General features: G+C 43.5%; 1 protein-coding gene across 1 annotated transcript; it reads left to right on the top strand.

Annotated features, from left to right (window-relative positions):
* The first annotated feature begins 1,951 nt into the window (after positions 1-1,951).
* LOC120063845 (G protein-activated inward rectifier potassium channel 1-like) lies at positions 1,952-25,591 on the top strand. Its single transcript, XM_039014159.1, has 3 exons — positions 1,952-2,629; positions 3,317-3,533; positions 24,929-25,591. The coding sequence occupies exons 1-3, from the start codon at positions 1,952-1,954 to the stop codon at positions 25,564-25,566; spliced, it is 1,533 nt and encodes a 510-aa protein (XP_038870087.1). The 3' UTR covers positions 25,567-25,591.
* Positions 25,592-27,106: the final 1,515 nt, after the last annotated feature.

Raw genomic sequence — 27,106 nt, 5'->3', positions numbered from 1 at the left:
AATTGCAGGCGCATATGCTCCGATTTCAAAACGATTTGGAACACAGTTGAAAAGTTAACGCGCTGACTATACAATGGACTAATTAGAAAAATAAAAACAGTACTTTTCAATGTGTGAGATATAGGAGGTTTGCCATGAGAGAAGAGGGTCAAATGCGTGTGTCTCACGGTCAATGCATAAATTGCCTGCTTTGGTGAACTGTGTTCGTAACAGATTCTAGTTTTTCGAACAGAAAAATGAATAGAGATCAGATGTTTCATCAATGAGAAAAATAGAAGAATATCGGCCCAGTTTCACCTAGTTCCATCCTCTCCCACTACTGGACTTCCTCTCACTACCATATTTGGTGGTGAGAAAACGTTTTCAATGGATGCTTCAGCTTTATAGACCCTGTGATATGTCTGGGTTACCCCTTCTGTCTGTGCTTATACATGTCATTGTTGAATACTCGTTTCTGATTGGCTTGAAGTGGATTCTAGAGTGCATTATTTCCCTATAAGGCACGGTATATCAGCATGATATAATTCAATGGCTATTGCTTATGAAAGCAAAAGTGATTTGAACACATTTGAAAACATTTCTAGGCACACATTTGTAAATGCATAGCTCTTGTATAAAAGGGATAATCATCTCCACTACTATCATCTCCACTATCAGGCTCTAATAGCTCTATGTGTTCTCTGGAAAATAATGCAACTTTGTGGAGGATTACACCACCCCGCAAGTGCGTCATGGAACACATCTTTCACGTCGTTCATTATTTTTCATAGAACGCATAGCCCCTCCTTGATTATCCCTTACATAATTGTCTATCTCACCATCAATGTACCACTAAAGAATATTCAGAACTGGTTAAAAAAAATCAATGGCACTGTAGCCTGCTCTAAAACGCATTAATAAATGGTAGGCTGATTTGAATTAATTACATTATATCTTAGCAAATTGTGTTAAAGTAAATTAACTGCATACCTCTTCCCCCCCTCTTCTTCCAAACTGTATGTCTATGTAGTACCGGTAGGCAATAGTGAATGTATCATAGCATACGGAACGTGCAGTGCGCAGGAGCGGTGAAGTGGAAAATCGAGGGGAAAGAACGAAGCAGCCGCTGTCGGATTCTTATTGCATGCGTCCATAAGAACACCAGTAAAATTCCACCAGAAGAGGAAAAGGGGGACAGGAAAGACAGCTTGCAGGCATCATCGTTAAGAGGGAACCACATAAGTATGACCGGACAGTAAATTGTTCCACGAATCCATTATTTCCCTTCATATTCCACTGTCATAGATCTGAATGCAGATCCTATGTGCGCACGCAGGAGCACAAAGCGGAGGTTTGGGAACCAAATTGTGTCCAACACCAACACTGACATCGGATGTGCAGTATGTATGGAGCGGTTTCATCTTGACCACGGCTTATAATCACAGTAACCAACGATTCATTAATAATTACCTACAACATCTTAATTGCTTGATGGGGCGTGGAAACAATTTAAACTTTTAACCCAATGTGTGGACTTCACAGATGAGGACAGTGTTGAGCCAACCTGCATTGATTGCTCTAGCCTGGGAGGGCGATGATCAGCAGCGACGCACCAAATAATAAACTGTTCAAAACCTGAACTGCGACGGACGCGTTTGGTTAGAAGATGATCCTGTGCGTAATTGTTTTTTAGCAGACTGCTTTTCGGATGAAGATCTGTTTGTAGTGATTGAAGTGACATTATTCCTCTCTATTTACATGGATTTGAAGTGCAGTAGTAGTAACAGTATGTGGCGAGAGGGGACAGTGCATGATTAGTTCGTTACAGAACGTACTTTCCACGCCTTATTTCCAATTCCGAGATATTGCCCACAACATTAGGCCAATTACTGCAACTACAACGAAGTCCTGTACAGAAATAGACTTTATATTGAACCCTTCAGATTATTTCTCTCGCGGCTGTCATCGTAGTATGTCTGCACTTCGAAAGAAATTTGGGGACGATTATCAGGTAGTGACCACCTCATCCAGCGGGTCTGGATTCAACCAGCCGGCACCAGAGAAGAAGAAGAAGAGGCAACGCTTTGTGGACAAGAACGGGCGATGTAACGTCCAGCATGGAAACCTGGGTGGTGAAACCAGTAGATACCTTTCCGATTTATTCACTACGCTGGTCGATTTGAAATGGCGCTGGAATTTATTTATCTTCATCCTAACATACACGGTGGCATGGCTCTTCATGGCATTCATGTGGTGGATCATAGCCTACATCAGAGGAGACCTCCATCGAACCCACGATGACAAGTATACGCCATGCGTTGCCAATGTCTACAACTTTCCCTCCGCGTTTTTATTCTTCATAGAAACGGAAGCCACAATAGGATATGGCTATAGGTATATCACGGACAAATGTCCCGAGGGGATCATTCTCTTTCTTTTCCAGTCAATCCTGGGATCAATCGTTGATGCTTTTTTGATTGGCTGCATGTTCATTAAGATGTCCCAGCCCAAAAAAAGGGCAGAGACTTTGATGTTTAGTGAACATGCAGCTATTTCGATGCGAGATGGAAAACTAACTCTCATGTTCAGAGTCGGCAACCTGCGTAATAGCCATATGGTCTCCGCACAGATCCGCTGCAAATTGCTGAAAGTAAGTGGCACTTCTACGGCCCTATGCACAACAATATTTGTGTATCTAAACGTTAGTACCCCATTTACTTCTGTCATGTGAGTGTAAGTTATTCGTTTTCTTATTGTTTAATTACGCCATAATTACACATAAAATACTTAGGGGATTATTATTAAGTTTATTATTCTCTGCTGATATGACATTTCAATACCAGTATTGCTCTTTTATCGCTTTAGAGACATTTCTATTGATATGACTGTAGGCCGATTTCTAGAGCCTACTTTTATGAACAGTCGTTTTTTCACTTTCTTTGCAAATAGGCCTGCCAATGTGAATTAACACATAAAGCAATTGATTCCAGGGAAGTTTAGTGACAATGCTATTCATATAGAAATACACATTTTACCATTATACAGGCCCCCTGAAGTAGAAGAGAGTCACTGGGTCATTATTAACATCTTAAGATGTGCCTTTGATGTGGCATGATGTGCCTGATTAGCTATAGCCAGAGCTATATATATGGCTCTGGCTATAGACATTGATTTACTAACTCTGTATATTTACTGATGATTGGTTTCTTTAATTGTTCACAAAATGTGGATAGCTTTCAGTATGGCTCACTGGGTTGCAGTAGTTAAACTGTTTGTCCCCCCCGCCTCTCTCTCTCTCTCTCTCTCTCTCCGCCTCTCTCTCTGTATACTTCCATAGTCTCGTCAGACGCCCGAAGGTGAGTTTCTTCCACTGGATCAGTTGGAATTGGACGTGGGCTTCAGTACCGGGGCGGATCAGCTCTTCCTGGTCTCACCACTCACAATCTGCCATGTGATTGACACTAAAAGTCCATTCTACGAACTCTCCCAGAGATCCATGCAAACAGAGCAGTTTGAAATTGTGGTCATATTGGAAGGAATAGTGGAAACCACTGGTAAGTTATCACAAATACCTTGTTTTTCTTTCTTGCAGTATTATTAAAAACAATAGGCCGATATATCTATGCCCTGAGATAAACTAGTGGAGAATGTTTGGCTCTGGCTAAAGTATATGACAGCAAAATAAATGCACCAGTATGAGTGTTATAATGATGTGAATCTGTATAACGTGAAGTTGCAGGTGTATACTGTAAGTTGACCCAGATGGGCCTCTCCATTGACCCCTGGATGTTAGTGGATGTCATTGATTGCATGCTATTGATGTTCTGTTGCACAACTGGATAGGTTTATAAATCATATATGTTCTGATTGATTTTATGTTAGCAGTGGAAATGGCAAAAAAACAAATTGCAGTTGGATATGCTCAATCTCTTTTGAATTTGGTTGGCCTGTGTTTAATACAGTAAGTACATCAACATGGCATGGTATTCAATTATGTTTAGTTTATCTAAAGAGCCAGTCCCTTGATAGATTTGTATAAATCATTTTCAATTTTTTTTATGAGATCTCCTAAAATAGTTGCTGTCTAGGGAACAGTTTTGCTGTTTTACAATACAACTTCATACTCTTCTGGGGTTATACTTTGCTTTCCCAATTGCTTTTTGAAATTGAAACTTCAATTCAATAAAAACAGGAATGACACTTGAGAAACATTTTGGTTGCTGTGATCATATTTCAATTTCAACTGTTTCATTTGAGACAGTTAATACAGGGCTGCAGGGAGTCCTTTAAGATTGTGGAATGACATACCAGTCCTGTCCGATGCCATACAGACCACTGCAGAAAACAGTTATGTTGATCATGAAAAAGTTGGTCCTGTACTGTACTGTACGTATGTGGCAGTGGCATATGGTTCACGTCATGTCATTATATATCCACAAAAAAAGTTGTATCTCAAATCTGAAATCTTTTCGGTCCTCAGAGTTCTTAAAAATCCCTGTTTTCAATGTAGATTTGTGTTGATGAAAAATATAGTGTCGATGAAAAATCAGTAGCAACTGACATGCAACTTACTGACACAACTCATATAGTATATAAACATTTAATTGGACTATTTTATTTATGAGGGGTTACATATTGATGTGATATAGAAAAAAAGGTGCAGAGAAATGACTGTATGATATAATGGTGCTGCCTTGTAGAATATATCCTTACAACTAGTTATGTCATCATCTTTTCCCAAAGTTTTGATTAATTGGTCAGTCGTCCACACAGAAAATTCTAGAATGCGGATAAGAATTTCAAAACATACACTTTGGAGGTAAAGGTTCACATGTATCATATGCATTGGGCACAACAACAAAATTAGACAGCAAACACATTTTGTAATTGTAATTTAACATATTTTAGATATTTTCTCAATGTCAAGATTAATTCTAGATACAGTAGTAGTGTAATCTCGACCGTGTCAATGCGAACATATGTGGTCGGGTTAGGTTAAAAAGCAAGAAGAGAGATGTCAATGTGAAAACAATATGTGGTTAAAAATGTATGTACAGTGGAAGTCTAATCGTCAGACACTTTCATTTCGGTCCAATGTAACTCTGTTTCCATGGCAACCTCTCTTTGAGCGTTCCGGATTTCAGCACTGCACCTGAACTTAGATTTTATGCCTATGGTATGGGGAAAGCTGTAATGCAATGCAATTTTCAGTAATACACCAGTGAACATGTGGTAACCGTACACAAAACAAAAGAGGTCTACTGACAAAATAACCTGATATTAAGATAACTACTTTTCTGAGATCAAATTAGGAGGTGGACTCGTGAGAGCTACCGTGAGGTGTTACAGGGCTTAATGGGTGCCAGAACAAGTGAATCAAGTCTGAGCCAGATAGAATGTTTATAAAATATTAATTCAGAGACTTGGCATTTACTGGTGTTAGCTAACATCAGCATTTTTTTTGTTGACATGTTCATAGAAAATCAGCTCTCTTCATATTCACACAATGAGCTTATCAAATGACATCATCATCACAATCTCTCATGATATCATAAACTCAAAGTCAGCTCCACATGGCTTCCCGTCTGTTATGTTATCAGAGATTTGAACATAGTCACTGCATGCATGAAAGTATTATATGAGAGTATTAAAATATAGTCATATAAAGAACTAGAAAAAATACACTTTTCATATTATTTAAATTCCTTTGTTATGATGGCATGTTCAGTAGAACAACATTTTTTAAAAACATACGTTTCTACATATCCTTCATTAGGGAGTACTGATTCAAGTGTTATAACATTGTCATTTACATATTTGAAATTGACATAACAGATAGGATTGTTTAATCCAAATTGTTAAGGTTTAGTTAACTGTCCCTTCTATAAATGTAAAAAAAAACAACAACATTCCTGCGAACACTATACTGAATCACTGAGTTGCAATAACATTTTCTTTGTGATATGCAGAAGTCAAATTGCTCAGACTGCAATTGCTTTACCACTCGTCTGTTCAAATGGTATGCCAATTATACACAGTACATCTAACATGCAATTTTGTACTTTAGTCCCATTCTCTATCTTTGATCAGCTCAGTTACATGACAAACAGGCTCGGATTTTAATTTCATGGCAAGCTGACTTTGAATGTGTGATTGACTAGAGGAAGAATGCTGTCACCAACACGTTTCTCCCTGAAAAGTTGTGTCGTTCTTTATTAACAAGACGCTTCACAGTTCAGCAAAAAAATACTTTTTTGAAGCACTTAATTTAAGTTTCGTGTTCACTCATCAATTATGTTTAGAAACACAGTGGCTGGCACATCAGCAGAAAATGAACTCTGTGAGAAGACTGCGATGTGACTATCATGCAAATGCTAATGATTGATGGGCTATTGGGAACATGCTGTGGCATTTACATGACGCTAACAAGGCGTTTACAAATATTTTCCGAACAACTCCAGCCGAAAGCTACAGTGGAACATTTTGTTAGACTATTTGAAAAGAGCAATCCCCATATTGCCTTGGTCAAAAGTCGTGCACTACATAGGGAATAGGGTGCAATTTGGGACAAAGTCCATAACTAGTTAGCTGTGCATTGACGTGGCTTGTTGTCTTGGCTTCCTCTCTGCCCCCTCCATGACAGCCTGAGCCTTTTTCACGATTCACTGGTATTGGAGAAAAATAGAATCTCCCTTGTTATTGTTTTTCTGCTATTTGTTCATGCTAAGACGTGTGGGTGGCATGAGACTGTTGTGGACTTGAATTGATTTAAAGTGCATTTGATGTTTATTCATATGTATCTGTGAGCATATAAATACAGTATGTTTGTCTGTGGAAATTCTAGTATTGGATAAATAAAGTGTTTTTAGAGTTACACGAAGTCTCAGTTTGGCTTATCCTGTACCAAATATTTTGCCAGTTGAATCACTTCACTAGTATAATGCATTGGATATGGAAACCTTGGGAATTATGTTATTATCATGTTTCAATGTACATCATGATTTATGAGCCTCTTGAATTATATTATATGTGTAATGCATAACTAAGACAGAGTGGGAATATTGCTTGCTGCTCTGTCCCGAGAGAGCCCGCTTCCCCGATCTATCCAGACTGACTTGCTGCAGTCTGGTAGAAGCGATGACCAGTTCTATGAGGGCCCAGGGAGACCTCATCCCAAAACACGGTGACCACGCCATTTAGGGTGGAAGAGCTAACATACCCAGGAAAAATTGGGAGATGCCATATGCTTTCCCTCATCATCTTCGAGCCCCTCGATGACAAGTGATTTTCCAAACGGCAGTTACAAACCTGCTTACGACCAGTCCTGGCAGCTGTCGTCATGCAGGGCTTATACCCCACCGAACAAAGCAATTTTCTATCCTCACCCGGATGCATAGAATCAAAAGGAAAGAGCCAGGCCTGCGACTCTTGAAAAACAGTGCCAACCCCTTATGCATGCTCTCTGTTTTACAGTTGGCAAGTCTTTTTTCGTGGAGAAGTGGTGTGAATCTGTTTTTCCATGGTCCTATGCTCCTTGCAGGATCTTCCTCTACTAGCCACTGTCCGCGCCCTCAGCCTGCCCAGGTTTTTTTTCAGGTTAATGTGCCTATGGCTTTTCACCTGTCACCTTCCCTAGAAGGGCGTCCCCGTCGTTGTCCAGTATGCGCGGTGGGCGTCTACCTGGAATGTAGGAGAGCTCGGGCAAGAGTGTCATGCTCTTCCCTCATTGGGCAACCACCCTCAGAAGATATCCGACGATATCCTGCCGGATCATGGGGACTATTATATTGATTTATAATGGCGAGGGTGACAACCTTCGGGCCCTCTCCCACATAGGAGTTTACCTCTTGGGCATTGTTTTGGGGACATGTCTTATTAAACTAAGATTGTATGCGCTTTGTATTGGGCTTCCCCTCACTTTGTAATTCGTTTTTTTCCCGAGTGGTTGTCTCTGCACCTTTTTTGGTGCATACTCCCTTAGTTTCGGGACTTCTGTGGGTTGAAAATTTTGAGAATACTCTGGTTTCGGAGGGCATGTTTTGCGACATGGGAGTTGGCCATATCTACACATTTGAGATATCGAAATTAGTAATTGAACTTATGGTTACTTGCGTAACCCCGCTTCTCTGATATTATGAGTGAGATGTCTCACACGTTCCCCTGCTCACAAGAGCGTGAGGAAAATAAGCATGCTTGAGAATAACCAGAGGGCCGGAGAGTGGCTCCTTTTAAGGGAGGTGAGGGTCTCACCTCATTCGCCACTCTACCAGTCTGTCCCCAACAGAAGCTTTTGATAGGTCCTTCCGAGAGTTGGCGATCCTTAGCGAATCCGCCACGTGAGAACCGGGGCTATGCAAGTTTAGCGAGGGCATGGCCTAAAAGCAAACAAAGTTGTGTGTCTCTTTTTTTATATTTTAATTGTTGTATTAATAGTATCCACATACTGCATTATGAATAAACTTTTCCGTTATAATCTTGAAAGTAAACCAAGCAAAGAGGAGTTTGTCGTGCACAAAGAGTAGCAGCAGAATAATGAATTCAGAGAAATGGATACATCTCGTGTAGCAGATTTGCTGAGAAGTCAGAGGCATGCGTTGGTCTGAGGTAAATAGCGTCAGAATGGAGCTTGTGATTACACATCACTGTGAAAGGATAGACGGGCCCCTGGAGTAAGTGACCATAATTCATTCCGACTGATCACACTCAGAGCATGTCCGTGATGATCCCCGCTCTCCATTCCGCTCCGCACTCAAGCACTCTGCGGTTCAAGGGTTAATGTGGGTTCAGCCGGGGGAAGTCGGCCTTCTGAGCAGGTGAGAGCAGGAGTCTCCGATTAAATCTAATGTGCCCAGGGTCAGAGCACGGCAGAGTCACGGCCCTCCCCACGGGTGCGCTGATAAGACGCTTATTTAATAGCTTTCTGTTCTCCAGTGGGTTACAGTGTTTTTTATTAATTTGTTTCATTTAACTAGTTTTTTTTAACAACCCCTCTCACGCATTTCATTGCATTAAGAAGCCGCGTTGAAGCTTCATGTTTTTCCAACGCAAATGTTAATTGTGATCAGCGACCAAATTTAGTGCGAGAATCTTTTTGGAATGTCATTTTTTTCTCAGTTTATAGTATAGCACATACACTTGGTAGTACATACAGTACTGTACGTCTCATGCTGGAATTGTTTTTTCTAATGCAGTTGAGGTACTGTACTTTTTGTAATAGACTAAATGTATATTGTGTTGAATTGCACATGACCAGTTTGCATTAAGAGATATCCACTTAGTGACAGCCTACTTTTGTCTATATTTGTCCCACTGTGAGAGAAAGTGTCGATTCAGACAACACACTGGAGAGCTTTACTGTTCCTGAAGATATAGTAATTGCACCAGGAATGGACTCCACGTAATGGGCATTGGGTTGAACCAGCTATGACATGGAGGATTCTTTATCCCCTTTCCCAAGGGGAAACAAGCTTACATTGTGTCTTTGGGGATTTGTCCGGTCTCTGTTGGACTGTAATAAATCCAGGGAGGGAGGAAGGGGTGTGGCGTGGCAGACATGGGCTGAACACATTTGGTGACGCTACTAGATCCAAGGTAACAATCAGGCCATGATGTGGAGAGCCGTCACTCTACTTAAGAGTTGGAAATGATTGTCTCTTTCTCTCCAAGGACTTGCATGTGTTTTGGAATTAACATGCACGTCTAATAATAATGTATTGTGTATAGTAATATTGCCAATGATACTGTTTAGTGCCTACCCCCCAAGAAAAAAAGGTTCCAAAAGGGATATTTGGCTGTCCCCGTAGGGTAACCCTTTTTGGTTCCAGGTAGAATCCTCTCTGGAAAGGGTTATACCTAGAACCCAAAAAATTGTTATTTAAAGGGTTACCCTATGGGACAGCCCAATAACCATTTTAGGTTCTAGATAGCACCTTTTATTTCTAAGTGTATAAAGGGTCAGTTAAATTGTTGATCATTGTCACGTTCCTGACCTGTTTTCTGTTATTTTTGTATGTGTTTTGTTGGTCAGGACGTGAGTTGGGGTGGGCATTCTATGTTATGTGTTTCTATGTTTAGGTCGTTTGTAATTAGCCTTATATGGTTCTCAATCAGGGACAGGTGTTTGACGTTTTCCTCTGATTGAGAACCATATAAAGGTAGGCTGTTCACACTGTTTGTTTGTGGGTGGTTGTCTTCTGTGTCTGTGTATTTGTTGCACCACACGGGACTGTTTCGGTTTGTTCGTTAGTTTGATGTAGTCTGTTCCTGTTCGTGAGTTCTTCGTGTATTTATGTAAGTTCCATGTTCAGGTCTGTCTACGTCGTTTTGTTATTTTGTAGTTTGTTGAAGTGTTTTCGGTTTTTCGTCTTTACTTTAATAAACTTCGTTATGTCAAATTATCACGCTGCGCTTTGGTTCAATCCCTACTCCTCCTCTTCTTCCGAAGAGGAGGAGGACACCCGTTACAGAACCACCCACCTACCATGGATCAAGCAGCGTGAGAGGAACCAGCAGCAGCGACCTAAAAACCAGGACTCGTGGACTTGGGAGGAAATATTGGCTGGAAAAGGACCCTGGGCTCAGACAGGAGAGAATCGCCGCTCTCGGGAAGAGAGGGAGGCAGCTAAAGCCCAGGAGCGGTGGTATGAGGAGGCAGCAAGGAGACGTGGCTGGAAACCCGAAAAGAAACCCCAAAAATGTCTTGGGGGGGGGGGCTGAAAGGGAGAGTGGCGAAGTCAGGTAGGAGACCTGCGCCTACTCCCTGTACTTACCGTGGAGAGCGAGAGTACGGGCAGACACCGTGTTACGCAGTAGAGCGCAGGGTGTCTCCTGTACGTGTGCATAGCCCGGTGCGGTACATACCAGCTCCTCGTATCGGCCGGGCCAGATTGAGCATTGAGCCAAGTGCCATGAAGCCGGCTCTACATATCTGGCCACCAGTGCGTCTCCTCGGGCCGGCTTACATGGCACCAGCCTTACGCATGGTGTCCCCGGTTCGCCTACATAGCCCGGTGCGGGTTATTCCACCTCCCCGCACTGGTCGGGCGACGGGGAGCATACAACCAGGTAAGGTTGGGCAGGCTCAGTGCTCAAGGGAGCCAGTACGCCTGCACGGTCCGGTATTTCCGGCGCCACCTCCCCGCTCCAGCCCAGTACCACCAGTGCCTACACCACGCACCAGGCTTCCAGTGCGTCTCCAGAGCCCTGTTCCTCCTCCACGCACTCTCCCTGTGGTGCGTGTCTCCAGTCCAGTGCCTCCAGTTCCGGCACCACGCATCAAGCCTCCTGTGCGTCTCCAGAGCCCTGTACGCACTGTTCCTTCTCCCCGTACTCGCCCTGATGTGCGTGCCCACAGCCCGGTACCACCAGTGCCGGTACCACGCACCAGGCCTATAGTACGCCTTGAGAGTCCAGTGTGCCCTGTTGTTGTTCCCCGCACTAGCCTGAAGGTGCGTGTCTTTAGCCCGGTACCTCCAGTTCCGGTACCACGCACCAGGCCTACAGTGCGTCTCAGCCGGCCAGAATCTGCCGTCTGCCCAGCGGCGCCTGAACGGCCCGTCTGCCCAACGGCGCTTGAACTGCCCGTCTGCCAAGCGGCGCCTGAACTGCCCGTCTGCCCAACGCCGTCTGAACTGTCCGTCTGCCAAGCGCCGCATGAACTGCCCGTCGATACTGAGCCTTCAAAGCCGCCCGTCTGCCATGAGCCTGCAAAGCCGCCCGTCTGCCATGAGCCTTCAGAGCCGTCCGCCAGACAGGAGCCGCTAGAGCCTTCCGCCAGACAGGAGCCGCTAGAGCCTTCCGCCAGACAGGAGCAGCCAAAGCCTTCCGCCAGACAGGATCAGCCAGAGCCTTCCGCCAGACAGGATCAGCCAGAGCCGTCATCCAGCCATGACCAGCCAGAGCCGTCATCCAGCCATGACCAGCCAGAGCCGTCATCCAGCCATGACCAGCCAGAGCCGTCATCCAGCCATGACCAGCCAGAGCCGTCATCCAGCCATGACCAGCCAGAGCCGTCATCCAGCCATGACCAGCCAGAGCCGTCATCCAGCCATGACCAGCCAGAGCCGTCATCCAGCCAGGATCCGCCAGAGCCAGCCAGCCAGGATCCGCCAGAGCCAGCCAGCCAGGATCCGCCAGAGCCAGCCAGTCAGGATCCGCCATCCAGTCCGGTGCTGCCGTCCCTCAGTCCGGAGCTGCCGTCCCTCAGTCCGGAGCTGCCGTCCCTCAGTCCGGAGCTGCCCCTTATCCCGGTGCTGCTCCTTATCCCGGTGATGCCCCTTAATTTAGGTGGGGTTATTTGGAGGGTGGTCATTGAGGGGGGGATACGGAAGCAGGGAGTGATTATGGTGGGATGGGGACCACGCCCAGAGCCTGAGCCGCCACCGTGGACAGATGCCCACCCAGACCCTCCCCTAGACTTTTGGTGGTGCGTCCGGAGTTCGCACCTTGAGGGGGGGGGGTTCTGTCATGTTCCTGACCTGTTTTCTGTTATTTTTGTATGTGTTTAGTTGGTCAGGACGTGAGTTGGGGTGGGCATTCTATGTTATGTGTTTCTATGTTTAGGTCGTTTGTAATTAGCCTTATATGGTTCTCAATCAGGGACAGGTGTTTGACGTTTTCCTCTGATTGAGAACCATATAAAGGTAGGCTGTTCACACTGTTTGTTTGTGGGTGGTTGTCTTCTGTGTCTGTGTATTTGTTGCACCACACGGGACTGTTTCGGTTTGTTCGTTAGTTTGATGTAGTCTGTTCCTGTTCGTGAGTTCTTCGTGTATTTATGTAAGTTCCATGTTCAGGTCTGTCTACGTCGTTTTGTTATTTTGTAGTTTGTTGAAGTGTTTTCGGTTTTTCGTCTTTACTTTAATAAACTTCGTTATGTCAAATTATCACGCTGCGCTTTGGTCCAATCCCTACTCCTCCTCTTCTTCCGAAGAGGAGGAGGACACGCGTTACAATCATGGTATCATGTTGCCAAAGATCTTGGTTATATGAAAGACTCACAAAGGATGGGTAGGCTAGAGCTTGGTCAAAACTGATTAAAGATGGTGGCTCCTCAATAACCATATGTTATCGTTAAGTGATAAAGGTTGTGCTCTGCTTTAAAATATATATATATCATTTTTGTATCATACGCTGGATAGGTGTAGTGAAATGCATTGTTTTACAGGGTCAGCCATAGTAGTACGGCACCCCTGGAGTAAATTATGTTTAAGTGCCTTGCTCAAGAGCACCTCGGCAGATTTCCACCTTGTCAGCTTGGGTATTCGAACCAGCGACCTTTCTGTTACTGGCCCAATGCTCTAATTGCTAGCCTAGCTCTCAGTGTTTTGGTCACTGTGCAGTATTGATTGATAGTGTCTGAGTGTCCCTGAAGTGCACGTTAATCGATCTAGGTCTAAACAGACACAGCCACATTGACATTTTGTCTTTTGGATGCGCTTCTAGCGAGACAATCCTTAGGGAGATGCGTGCTTTCTATTTCAGTCCCATTGACATGCTGTGGGGTATTGGACCTCACTCAAACCATAGTGAGAAAACACAAGCTTAACTGAACATGCGATATCCCTTTTTAAATGGCCACACTCCGAGTGTGATTTGTCTGCCCACCATTAGTTGGTGTTTGGCTTCAAGGCTATCGATCGTTTGCCCCTCCTCCTCCCCCTCCATCACCACCAACACCCTCTTTCCTTCATAATGTCTGTTTTTTCCCCTGCTGCTTGTTAATGGTCTTGCTGTTGTGTAGAGCCGTATGTTCCTGTGCCTGGTCTGTCACCTCACCCTGTGTAGAGGCTTGGCAGGCAATGACACTCTCCTCTCTCTCACACACACAGCCTCTGCTCTGCTCCTCTCTGCTCTACTCTGTCTACCTCCACACTGATGTTATTGCCCGAGTATTATGGCTCCCTCAACACCCATCCCCCATAGCAGTACATTTCTACACCATTTTTTCTCCGCCAGTATATTTCCTTCTCTGTGTTTTTTTTGTGCACACATTTTGCCTACCGCATGTCGTATAATGTGGAATAAACTCGGGATGCAATAAGCTCGGGATGCAACCGTAACAAATTGATTGAATACTTAAATAGTATTACAGCTGAGAGATTTTGTATTCATCTACGACGAATCAAAGAGGAAAAAGCAGGCCTCTAAAAGAATACTGGGCTTCTTCTCAGTGTACCGTTTGATGGTGGTCACCATAGCAACAGATTATCTGTCTTAGAGAGGACTTGTGCCCATAACAGATGTATCTGTATCAAAATGAGCTAAACATTTCTCATATCCTCTAATAGACACAATTTGTTGTGTCCTTTCAGGCGTTTCATGGAAAAACGTGTATATTCAGTTGTTAGGAACCCAAAGTACTGTACTCAGCACAGTATTATTGCTGTACTGTATGTCCTGTGAATTCAAATGTTCCTTCTCCATTAAAGAGGACATCTCTTGGATGCTTATTCCCTCTCTCTTTTGTCAGTTGTCCTCCATGCTGCTCAAGCTCAGTGCGTCTCTTTAATATTTGATACCACTGGGCCAAAAAGCAGTCAAGCAGGGATGTATTCTTCTGCTTTTCAGCAACAACCTTCCACATGATGCATTGTTAGCTGTTGCTGCTCACCGTTTGGTAAATAATTAAACCATTCATATGTTAATGTGATTTATCACAGAAAATAATCTTAACGGTGCAAGCATTAGGGGGTCGACTCATGATTCACTGTCCAGAGCGCAGATTCACAGTCTTGCTTCCGCCACTGTTTTCTCCACAGATAATGCCTCAGTTGCTTCTAAAGCCTGTATACTGTGTTGATAGCCATATTCTGGTGAGTGAGGTTGCATGGATGAGTGTTTGTTGTATGCGTAAAGGACATTATGCTGCTTTTAGCGATTACCATTTCCTCCTGATTCGGCTCACACCGAGGCGCGAACCCAGGACCTCTGCCTTGCTGGAACACCTGACCGCCCTCCTGCGTCTTACCAGTTGGCGCCACAAGAAAAGCTAGCCACTTGCTGACACAAGTGGGGAAACGTCAGGCTGAGGAGTAAGTTTCACACATCCCCATGTGCTACACTTGCGTGCTTGCATGTGTGTGTGAGTGTTTGTGAGAGGATGTCTTACATCTGCAGATCCTTGTCTGTGAGAGAATTGAGAGGTCGGGGAGGACTCTTTACGCCCACCTTTCTCCCAGTGACTTGGACTGTGGGAGTCGGAAGTGCAGAGAAAGGCTAATCTGAATAACGGGCAATCAATCATTTGCATAAATATGTAAATTCGTTGCTCAATGTGCATTGCTCTATTTTCCAAAGAGTGCAGGTGGTTGTGAGTGTTTTGTAAAATAAACTGTTTTTTGAAGTCAAATGATGTGTATGGATTTGTTGATATGTAAGATCTGGGTTGAATAAATCGGGTGTCTATCTAAAGCCAGGATGCAGGACTCTGGTCCTTGAGGTGTGGAGACAGTGGAGTTGTGCCTGATCTCCAGTATACGACTGAGCCATGCAGCAAACAGATATAATCCTCTGCTCCTGTGGCTTCTATATCCTGGATAAGCTTATGTTAGAGACTCTCTGCTCCATGAATGCCAGTAAGTTTAGTGAGCCACCATTGTTGTTTCTGTCGCACTGCTTTGCTTTATCTTGGCCAGGTCGCAGTTGTAAATGAGAACTCACATCCAATTTATGGCGCAACATCCAATTCATACAGAGAAGGCATGATATAAAATAATGTTACCAATCCCCTGAGATGTCTCTAAAACAAACTGACACCACTATAAGTGTTGTTTCTTTCTCTAAGACTTGTTTGGATCTGGTATCACCGGAAGTTGGTGGCACCTTAATTGGGGAAGACAAGCTCAAGGGAAAGGCTGGAGCGGAATTGGTGGAATGGTATCAAATACATCAAACACAAGTTTCTATTTGTTTGGTTCCATTCTATTCGCTCCGTTCCAGCCATTATTATGAGCCGTCCTCTCCCCAGCAGCCTCCTCTGTCTGGGATAGACCGTGCTCATCACGCAGTACACACTACAGGGTATACATTAGAACATCAAAGAGAGGTCTGTACACAAAGCACAGTCTGTGTCCGGGAGGATGAAAGAGCCAGACAGACGGTAATAAAGGTACCTTTCACTGTGCTTATTAAATATGGTATTTGTAATATGACCTCACGTTAATGATTAGGTACGACATAGGATTCGATCAAAACAAATACACTTGTAGGAGCAGTGATGTGCTGGAAAAGGTCAGGGGCATACAGGCATTCAAACCAGTTTACTGTGGTCAGGAACTAGGGGTATAATGTATCATCCAGTATTGAGTGATAAAACAAGTGGTTTTATGGATGGTTGTTTCGATTGGGATGGTCAAAGACAAGAAATATCCTTTTGTGTTTACTGTAAGTCCGGCACATTTGCCTCGAGTTGCACTCAAAGGTGACAATCCAAATAAACTTCATATGGTGTGTTTATGCTCACGTACCATTGGTTGATTTGGTTTCCATAGGAACACACCATTCCAGGCAGGTATGGCGATTACGCGATGTTTTATGCCTGTTGGTACACTACGTGACCAAAAGTATGTGGACACCTACTCGTCGAACATCTCATTCCAAAATCATGGGTATTATTATGGGGTTGGTCCCCCCTTTCCTGCCTTAACAGCCTCCACTCTTCTGGGAAGGCTTTCCACTAGGGACTCGCTTCCATTCAGCCACAAGAGCAACAGTGAGGTCGGGCACTGATGTTGGGTGATTAGGCCTGGCTCGCAGTCGGCGGTCCAATTCATCCCAAAGTTGTTAGATGGGGTTGAAGTCAGGGCTCTGTGCAGGCCAGTCAAGTTCTTCCACACTGATCTCGACAAACCATTTCTGTATGGACCTCGCTTTGTGCCCAAACTGTTGCCACAAAGTTGGAAGCATAGGATCACCTAGAATGTCATTATATGCTGTAGCGTTAAGATTTCCCTTCACTGAAACTAAGGGGCCTAGCCCGAAACCATGAAAAACAGCCCAAGACCGTTATTCCACCTCCACCGAACTTTACAGTTGGCATTATGCCTTCGTGCAGGTAGCGTTCTCCTGACATCCGCCAAACCCAGATTCGTCCGTTGGACTGCCAGATAAGTGTGATTCATCACTCCAGAGAACACGTTTCCACTGCTCCAGAGTCCAATGGCGGCGAGCTTTACATCACTCCAGCCAATGCATGGCATTGAACATGGTGATCTTAGTCTTGTGTGCGGCTGCTCGGCCTTGGAAACCCATTTCATGAAGCTCCCGACGAACAGTTATTGTGCTGACGTGCTTCCAGAGGCAGTTTGGAACTCGATAGTGAGTGTTTCAGCACTCGGCGGTCCCGTTCTGTGAGCTTGTGTGGCCTACCACTTCGCTGCTGAGCCGTTGTTGCTCCTAGACGTTTCCACTTCACAATAACACCACTTACAGTTGACTGAGGCAGCTCTAGCAGGGCAGAAATTTGAGGAACTGACTTGTTGGAAAGGTGGCGTCCTATGACCGTGCCACATTGAAAGTCACTGAGCTCTTCAGTAAGGCCATTCTACTGCCAATGTCTGTCTATGGAGATTGCATGGCTGTGTGCTCGATTTTATACACCTATCAGCAACTAATTTGAAGGGGTGTCCACATACTTTTGTATACAGTGCATTAGGAAAGTATTCAGACCCCTTTACTTTTCCACTTTTTGTTACATAGCCTTATTCTAAAATGGATTAAATAGTTTTTTCTTCTTCTCATAAATCTACACACAATAAGCCATAATGACAAATGTATATAAAAGAAAAATATGAAATATCACATTTACATAAGTATTCAGACCCTTTACTCAGTACTTTGTTGAAGCACCTTTGGCAGGGATTACAGCCTCGAGTCTTCTTGTGTATAACGCTACAAGCTTGGCACACCTGTATTTGAGGATTTTCTCCCATTTTTCTCTGCAGATCCTCTGAAACTCTGTCATGTTGGATGAGGAGCGTCGCCGCACAGCTACTTTTAGTTATTTTCAGAGATGTTCGAGTCTGGCCCAGACAGTCTGGCTCTGTCTGGGCCACTCAAGGACATTGAGACTTGTCCCGAAGCCACTCCTGCGTTACCTCACTATGTCCTGAGATCCTGAGCGCTCTGGAGGAGGTTTTCATCAAGGGTCTCTCTGTACTTGCTCCGTTCATCTTTCCCTCATTCCTGACTAGTTTTCCAGTCCCTGCCGCTAAAAACATCCCCACAACATGATGCTGCCACCACAATGCTTCACTGTAGGGATGGTTTCAGGAATTCAGGCCAAAGACTTCAATCTTGGTTTCATCAGACCAGAGAATCTTGTTTCTCATGGTCTGAGAGTTCTTTTGGTGCCTTTTGGGAAACTCCAAGTGGGCTGTCATGTGCCTTTTACTGTGGAGTGGCTTCCGCCTGGCCACTCTAACATAAAAGCCTGATTGTTGGGAGTGCTGCAGAGATGGTCGTCCTTCTTGAAGGTTCACCCATCTCCACAGAGGAACTCTGGAGCTCTGTCAGAGTGACCATCAGGTTTTTGATTACCTCCCTGACCAAGGCCCTTCTCTTTCGATTGCTCAGTTTGGCCGAGTGGCCAGCTCTAGGAAGAGTCTTGGTGGTTCCAAACTTCTTCCATTTAAGAATGATGGAGGCCACTGTGTTCTTGGGGACCTTCAATTCTGCAGACATTTTTTGGTAGCCTACCCAGATCTGTGCATCGACACAATCCTGTTTCTTAGCTTTATGGACAATTTCTTCAACCTCATGGCTTGGTTTTTGCCCTGACATGCACTGTCAACTGTGGGACCTTATATAGACAGGTGTTTGCCTTTCCAAATCATGTCCAATCAATTGAATTTACCACAGGTGGATTCCAGTCAAGGTGTAGAAACATCTCAAGGACGATCAATGGAAACAGTATGCACCTGAGCTCAATTTCGTGTCTCATAGCAAAGGGTCTGAATACTTATGTAAATAAGATATTTCGGTTTTCAATTTATAATGAATTTGCAAACATTTCTAAAAACCTGTTTTCGCTTTGTCTTTGTGGGGTATTGCGTGTAGATTGATGAGGAAAAACATGTATTTAATAAATGTTAGAATAAGGCTGTAATGTAAAAGGGAAAATGGGAAAGGGTCTGAATACTTTCCGAATGCACTGTACAGTATATAGTGCAGCTTATTATACTCATCTAAAACGCACAGCAAAGCTGTTTGTCTGTGTTTAGTTGTAGTCATATCACCTCCAAGTTTCCAAATGGTTATGATAGCAATTTGTCTGTAATTGTGGCTTGTCCCTATGGGTGAAAAGGAAAGCACAGAGCAGCCTCTTCAGTGAGACTGTTGATGGCCATTAGTGTATGGATGCAGGAATGTACCCACTTACAAGTCACCACTTTATCTTTTTGCCATGCTGTCGATGGTGCTATTACAAAATTGCTGGGCTTTTCTCCAATACGAGGCCGCTCAATAGGATGCAGATCAGAAAATAGAGAGTTACCCAACAGGGAATCAGAAGTTGATTATCTGATTTCAGATTAACTGTGCGATTATCCTTATGTGTGCCAATTTCTATAGATCACTGAAAATGATTATGTTGCAGAGTTAATGGAGGAAAGTTATATTTTTTGTAAATTTGTGGTAGAATTCTCCTCCATTTCTATTTGTGTTCATTTGTGCTAGAATTAATGGAGGAAATGTCTGTTTCTTTGCTTTAATAATCTCCTGTCATGCTCCGGGCCAGTTCTGTTGAACTTTGTCACAATATTGGAATATCCTCTACTGATTATTTTCCATTGAGTGGTGTTTGATATTGACTTTTAATATGTTCTGTGTGTCTCTGGCAGTCTTTGGGATGTGACTCTTAGCCCACTGCTGACTAAAATAGCAGAGAGGCTCAGTTGGTAGAGCATGGCGTTTCCTACACCAGGGATGTGGAGTCGATTCCTGCTACCACCCATACGAAAATGTATGTACTCACTGCTGTATTTCGCTTTGGTTAACGGCGTCTGCTAAATGCCATATAATATAGTTTTTATATTGGGGAAAAGTACCATATCTAGATCATATCAAATCAAATCACATTTCATTCGTCACATGCGCCGAATACAACAGGTGTAGACCTTACTGTGAAATGCTTACTTACAAGCCCTTAACCAACAATGCAGTTTTAAGAAAATACCAACAAAAAAAAGGTAAGAGATAAGAATAACAAATAATTAAAAAGCAGCAGTAAATAGCAAGAGCGGGGCTATATACAGAGGGTACCAGTACAGAGTCAATGTGTGGGGGCACCAGTGTCGAGGTAATTGAGGTAATATGTACGTATAGGCAGAGTTATGTGTGACTATGCATAGATAATAACAGAGAGTAGCAACAGAGTAAAAAAAGGGGGGGCAATGCAAATAGTTGCATTGCCGGGTTGCCATTTGATTAGATGTTCAGGAGTCTTATGGCTTGGGGGTAGAAGCTGTTTAGAAAGTTCTTGGACCTAGACTTGGCGCTCCAGTACCACTTGCCGTGCGGTAGCAGAGAGAACAGTCTATGACTAGGGTGGCTGGAGTCTTTGACCATTTTTAGGGCCTTCTTCTTACACCGCCTGGTATAGAGGTCCTGGATGGCAGGAAGCTTGGCCCCAGTGATGTACTGGGCCGTATGCACTACCCTCTGTAGTGCCTTGCGGTTGGAGGCCAAGCAGTTACCATACCAGGCAGTGATGCAACGCGTCAGGATGCTCTCAATGGTGCAGATGTAAAACCTTTTGAGGATCTGAGGACCCATGCCAAATCGTCTCCTGAGGGTGAATAGGTCTTGTCGTGCCCTCTTCACGACTCTCTTAGTGTGGTTGTACCATGTTAGTTTGTTGGTGATGTGGACGCCAAGGAACTTGAAACTCTCAACCTGCTCCACTACAGCCCCGTTGATGAGAATGGGGGCGTGCTCAGTCCTTCTTTTCCTGTAGTAATCTCCTTTGTCTGATCACGTTGAGGGAGAGGTTGTTGTCCTGGCACCACACGGTCAGGTCTCCGACCTCCTCTCTATAGGCTGTCTCGTCGTTGTTGGTGATCAGGCCTACCACTGCTGTGTCATCGGCAAACTTAATGATGGTGTTGGAGTCGTTCCTGGCCGTGCAGTCATGAGTGAACAGGAAGTAGAGGAGGGGACTGAGGACGGACCCCTGAGCGGCCCCCGTGTTGAGGATCAGCGTGGCGGATGTGTTGTTTCCTACCCTTACCACCTGGGGGCGGCCCGTCAGGAAGTCCACGATCCAGTTGCAGAGGGAGGTGTTTCGTCCCAGGGTCCTTAGTTTATTGATGAGATTTGAGGGCACTATGGTGTTGAACGCTGAGTTGTAGTCAATGAATAGCATTCTCACATAGGTGTTCCTTTTGTCCAGGTGTGAAGGGCAGTGTGGAGTGCAATATAGATTGCATCATCTTTGGATCTCTTGGTGCGGTATGCAAATTGGAGTGAGCGCATGCTCGGAGTACACGTCCTTGGTAATCCGTCTGGCCCTGCGGCCTTGTGAATGTTGACCTGTTTAAAGGTCTTACTCACATCGGCTGCAGAGAGCATGATCACACAGTCATCCGGAACAGCTGATGCTCTCATGCAAGTTTCAGTGTTACTTGCCTCGAAGCGAGCATAGAATTTATTTAGCTTGTCTGGTAGGCTCGTGTCACTGGGCAGCTCTTGGCTGTGCTTCCCTTTGTAGTCTGTAATGGTTTGCAAGCCCTGCCACATCCGATGAGTGTCGGAGCGGGTGTAGTACCATTCCAGCTTAGTCCTGTATTGATGCTTTTCCTGTTTGATGGTTCGTCGGAGGGCATAGCGGAATTTCTTATGAGCCTCCGGGTTAGAGTCCCGCTCCTTGAAAGCGGCAGCTCTAGCCTTTAGCCCAGTGCGGATGTTGCCTGTAATCCATGGCTTCTGGTTTGGGTATGTATGCACAGTCACTGTGGGGACGACGTCCTCGATGCACTTATTGATAAAGCCAGTAAAGCCATGTGGTGTACTCCTCAATTCCATCGGAGGAATCCCGGAACATATTCCAGTCTGTGATAGCAAAACAGTCCTGTAGTTTAGCATCTGCTTCATCTGACCACTTTTTTATAGACCGAGTCAATGGTGCTTCCTGCTTTAAGTTTTGCTTGTAAGCAGGAATCAGGAGGATAGAATTATGGTCAGATTTGCCAAATGGAGGGCAAGGGAGAGCTTTGTACGCGTCTTTGTGTGTGGAGTGAAGGTGGTGTAGAGTTTTTTGCCCTCTGGTTTAACATGCTGATAGAAATTAGGTAAAACTTATTTAAGTTTCCCTGCATTAAAGTCCCCGGCCACTAGGAGCGCCGCCTCTGGATGAGCGTTTTCCTGTTTGCTTATGGCGGTATATACAGCTCATTTAGTGCAGTTTTAGTGCCAGCATCGGTCTGTGGTGGTATGTATACAGCTACGACAACAGGCACGCTGTTATTGGTGGTAAAATGAAACAAGAATTACTGCGGGTTTAAGCAAAATACCAGTGTAGAAGAAGTGTGCTTTTGCATGTGTACACCAATACTAGACCTTTGAGCTTACAGTATATGCCTGTTGGTCAACATGTCGTGTGACTATTCTTTGGAAGATTATTGCAGTGTGACAAGTACATGATACAAATGACTACAAGATTCCCTGCACTTAGCCTCAATTGGCTTCTCAACCTCAAGTCCCTATTATTACTGTGGACCCCAGTCATTGAAGCATATTTCCATATGCCGAGAGCACTCAGAAGCTCAGAGCGATAGGGCAGACATAATGCCCAGAAAACCCTGATCGTACTCAATGTTAATAACTCTGGCACATCTGTGACTTGACTGTGACTGTTAAAAACTGTTATCAGTGCATTATTGCATGGACCTTGGAAACTGTGGCAGAAACAAAGATGATCAGAGCTTCAATTAAGATCAGCAATACCTAGTGTACCATGATCTTTCATCTCTTTGAATGCTTATGCTTCTCATTCATTTATTGCTGCCAGGGCATTATTACGCTAGCAACTAGTATATGTGGTATTTATATCAGGGCAACCACTCAGCTTTTAATTGACTTCAACAGACCTTCAAGAACACGAGTGCCTCCAGCTTTGTAACAGCTTGGATACTTAGTTAAAAGGAATAGGAAGACGTGGCTCAGTTCAATGTTCTGGACTGGCAGATGATAAGCTGTGCATCTCATCTCTGTTAGAATTTGTTTCTATTCATGAATTGTGGGGCGGCAGTGCAAAATACTGCTTTCAGCAGCCATGTTTTCCGAGACATTCCAAAGAACAAAAGGTTTGCATGGAGCTCCGCGCAGGGTGAATTGATACAATGCAAGTATTCAGATCATGTAATAGTAATTACGATAGCATCTGCCGAATAACAGTGACGAGAGGGTTATCACTGAAGATGAACCTGTAACTTTATGTAAAACAAATTAATGTTGTTGCTCATTAATTCAATCCTCATCATTTGACTAATTGTATTAATTTGTTTATGGGGATACGGGTGGAGTGTTTGTTAAGCATTCATTTAATTCAACGTCTCCAGTAACAAAAAAAATGAATGCCTGGTGCTCATGATCGAGTGTATCTTGTTTAATCTATGGAAACAAACCTTGAACTTTGAACTTTCCTTCACAGACCTTGACGGGCAATATGGCTGATCACACTGACCTTGCTAAAAGAGTATCCCACAAAGCTCTCTTATTTTAACTCTATCTTATCTTTGTTATCGTATCTTCTTTTCTTAAAAGCAACTTTTAAGGAAAAAATAAATAATGCATGAAATCTGCTTTGGTCAGGCAAAAATTCTTCAGGCAGCACTATGATTAACCACTTGTCATAGGCACATTAACATTTTGAGACCAAACATGTTATATAACAGGCTTTGAATTGGAAGTCCCATACATGGTGATGAATATTTGTTTCTCAAAAATATATATGAGTTGTCAGGAAAGCCCATTGGACCCACTGCACCCTTATCTTTGCTAAGCCTCCTGTGGTCCGTCACTTAAGTAATTTGATTATCTTAATCTGCTCTTTTGTAGTTCCTAACCAAGGTTACGATGTGGACTAAATTGCCAAGTAGCTAAAGACCCCGGGTGGCTTAGATAAAAGACATCTACTTATTTAGGAAATTGTTTTTAAAGTGTCTTAACATGATGCAGTGCCTCTGAAATAGCAATTGTTTCCCTGTCAATGCAATACAAAATGAAAACAGTATTTTAGGAATAAAGATGTCGAGGCATTTGTTTATGTTGTACTCCGCCAAAGAATCCCACTCGTGTGCACTGTACTGTATGCATTTTGTATTAGATGAATGCTTGTAGTTTCTTATTTTCATGCTCCCGGTATTGTTGCTCATACATTGATGAGAACAAGGAGCTAGATTGCTACCTGTTGCAGAATGTGCATAAAAGTGGCACCTTTAGTAGTTGACTATTTTGAGCACTGACATAGTGAATGTTTTACCAATAACAGAGGTAAATTCAGATCATGTTTGCCCAGAAAACCTCAAATTACTGAGGAACTTGCTCATTAGTGTTGTATGGAATCTGAAAATCAATTAAGTGTTTTTTGAGGCAACTTTCTGTGTTCTATGTACTTATTTATCATGCCAGTTTGTGAGTGATATTGTTTGTTGAATGAAAATAATCTTTGAGGAACACTTCACTCTTGTGACTGAGCTGAGGGCACTGCGTCAGCCATGTAATTGAATCAGGGTTGCTCTTTGATTCTGAAGTGTTTGTTTATATATTTGACTAGCATAGCATTAATCTCCATAGCATTAGCCTTGTCTGCCTTGTCCACAGATAATTGTGTATAATTCCCTGCATAGAGTCAAAGTCGTCAAGTAAATTTCCTGAAATAAAGACATGGAGACAATCAAGCCAATCATACATGATCTTTATTTGTTTTTGTTGTTTTGTCTGTGTTCGACAGGGATGACTTGCCAAGCGAGGACTTCTTACACTGAGGACGAGGTTCTATGGGGACATCGTTTCTTCCCAGTCATCTCCCTGGAGGAGGGGTTCTTCAAGGTGGACTACTCCCAGTTCCACGCCACGTTTGAGGTCAACACTCCCCCGTACAGCGTGAAGGAGCAGGAGGAAAACCTGCTCATATCCTCTCCTCTCATGGCCCCATCCCTGTGCAACAGCGGCGAGGGGGGGAGGAACAGCTCCATGGACTGCCTGGAGACCCTGGAGGACAAGGAGAGCACCACCACCAAGCTGCCGTCCAAGCTGCAGAAGATGCAAGGGGGCGGCTGTGGCCGGGACGGGCTGCCCATGCCTAGGAAGCTGCTGAGGATGAGCTCCACCACATCGGAGATGATCTACCCTGGGAGCATGGGGGAGCTGCCCATGAAGCTGCAGCGCATCAGCTCCGTCCCCGGCGTCTCTGATGAGAAACAGGTGAACAAGATGGCCTCCAAGATCAGCTCCGATCACATCAGCCAATCCGTGGCAGACTTGCCCCCCAAGCTGCTAAGGATGCAGGGGGGAGGGGGAGTAGGGGGCCGAATGGACGGACACCTGCCCCCGAAACTCAGAAAGATGAATTCTGACCGCTTCACGTAGAATGGGCGACCAGTTTTAACTTATTACACCCCAACCCTTTATTATTTATTATTTATTAAAGGACATGATTCTTATATTCAAGAAAATGTAGTATATAAATACGTACAGATAAAGTATACCTTGATAGAATACCGCAGATTTGTTCCTGGATATAAATATACATGCTATGATGAAAGACAATGTATGATAAGCACAATCTGGCACGTACGATACACTCAGTGCATGTTAAACATAGTTTCTTTCATTTCTGGCATGACATTTATAGATATATTATTTTACAGAGATGATTTGAGCAGGGATGTCACTTCCAATGGATCTGAACAGTTGCACAAAGCCATATGGTTTACAAAATGGAAAACCTACACAACATGGGACTAATTTGCGGTGAAGAAGGGTACATACATTCAATTTGAGTTGGCTGCTTTTGTTGTTTAATGTAAAATTGTGTGGCAATGTTCTGTTAAATGCATGCTACTTTTATTGACTTAGCTATACAAAGGTAATAGACACAGATGTTTAGCCTTAACTATATTACCTTGTTTCCATTTCCACGATTGTTCACAGCTGTATTTTTGGCATTTTCATGTATAGGATGATATTTTACCATGTGCAATTTGAAGAACTTCTTAGTTCAGCAAGCATACTGTATGTTGCTGGATGATGCAATCTATATTTGAAAATGCATGCTCCATATCATATGTTATATTGGAACTGGGCACAAACTTATTAAGCAACCTGAACTCACTTTTCAAGGTAACACTTATGTTGAAAGGGCCAGTACTATCAATCAAATTCAATCAAATGTATTTATAAAGCCCTTCTTACATCAGCTGATGTCACAAAGTGCTGTACAGAAACTACAGCCTTATAAGCACAACACAGAACACTGTTTATGACACTCTTTATGGCAGTAAGCATTTATGGCTTTTCGACATACATGTCCTGAACAGTACTGTAAATTACTCTTTTACATGGAAGGAAAACAACTAAATCCATGGTCACGCATGCCTTATTGAACAGTACTGTAGTTTGGAAGTTCAAATTATTATTCATTCTACATTTAATTTAACGATACATGTGCACCAAAATTTCAACTTAAGTGTTACTGCAGAAATATAGATTTAGAGGTGGACCTACAGCATATTTAGGAAAAAGTCACCACCTTTGTCTTAAGAGTCCATATGCTCCCTGTTTAACTAAAGCAATAATGTTATAATGACTATAATCTTTATATAGCCACAGGGTCTGCAGCAGCCCAATAACCATTATATTTACTGACTCCATGGAATCTGGTTCAACTAAAAGCACCAATGATATTGTATGATCCTCAAACTCTTCAGGAATAAAGATCTAAGATCAATTCTTGACACGTTGACTTAATGGGACACGGGTAGCTAGCTTTTTGTGGACACTACAAAGAAATAAAAAGGCTTGTTATGGATATTACATATGGTGCATTCGGAAAGTATTCAGAACCCGTAACTTTTTCCAAATTTTGTTACGTTACAGCCTTAATCTAAAATTGATTAAATACATTTGT

The sequence above is a fragment of the Salvelinus namaycush genome, chromosome 19, assembly GCF_016432855.1.
Source record: "Salvelinus namaycush isolate Seneca chromosome 19, SaNama_1.0, whole genome shotgun sequence".
NCBI classification, from domain to species: domain Eukaryota; kingdom Metazoa; phylum Chordata; class Actinopteri; order Salmoniformes; family Salmonidae; genus Salvelinus; species Salvelinus namaycush.
This window is presented reverse-complemented; position numbering and strand designations above follow the sequence as displayed.

Bases quoted from the DNA above. Each gene is read 5' to 3' on its own strand.
- LOC120063845 (XM_039014159.1), top strand. From the start codon at position 1,952: ATGTCTGCACTTCGAAAGAAATTTGGGGACGATTATCAGGTAGTGACC. The intron at 2,630-3,316 runs GTAAGTGGCACT...ATACTTCCATAG, and splicing joins TCCGCTGCAAATTGCTGAAA to TCTCGTCAGACGCCCGAAGG. The intron at 3,534-24,928 runs GTAAGTTATCAC...TGTGTTCGACAG, and splicing joins AGGAATAGTGGAAACCACTG to GGATGACTTGCCAAGCGAGG.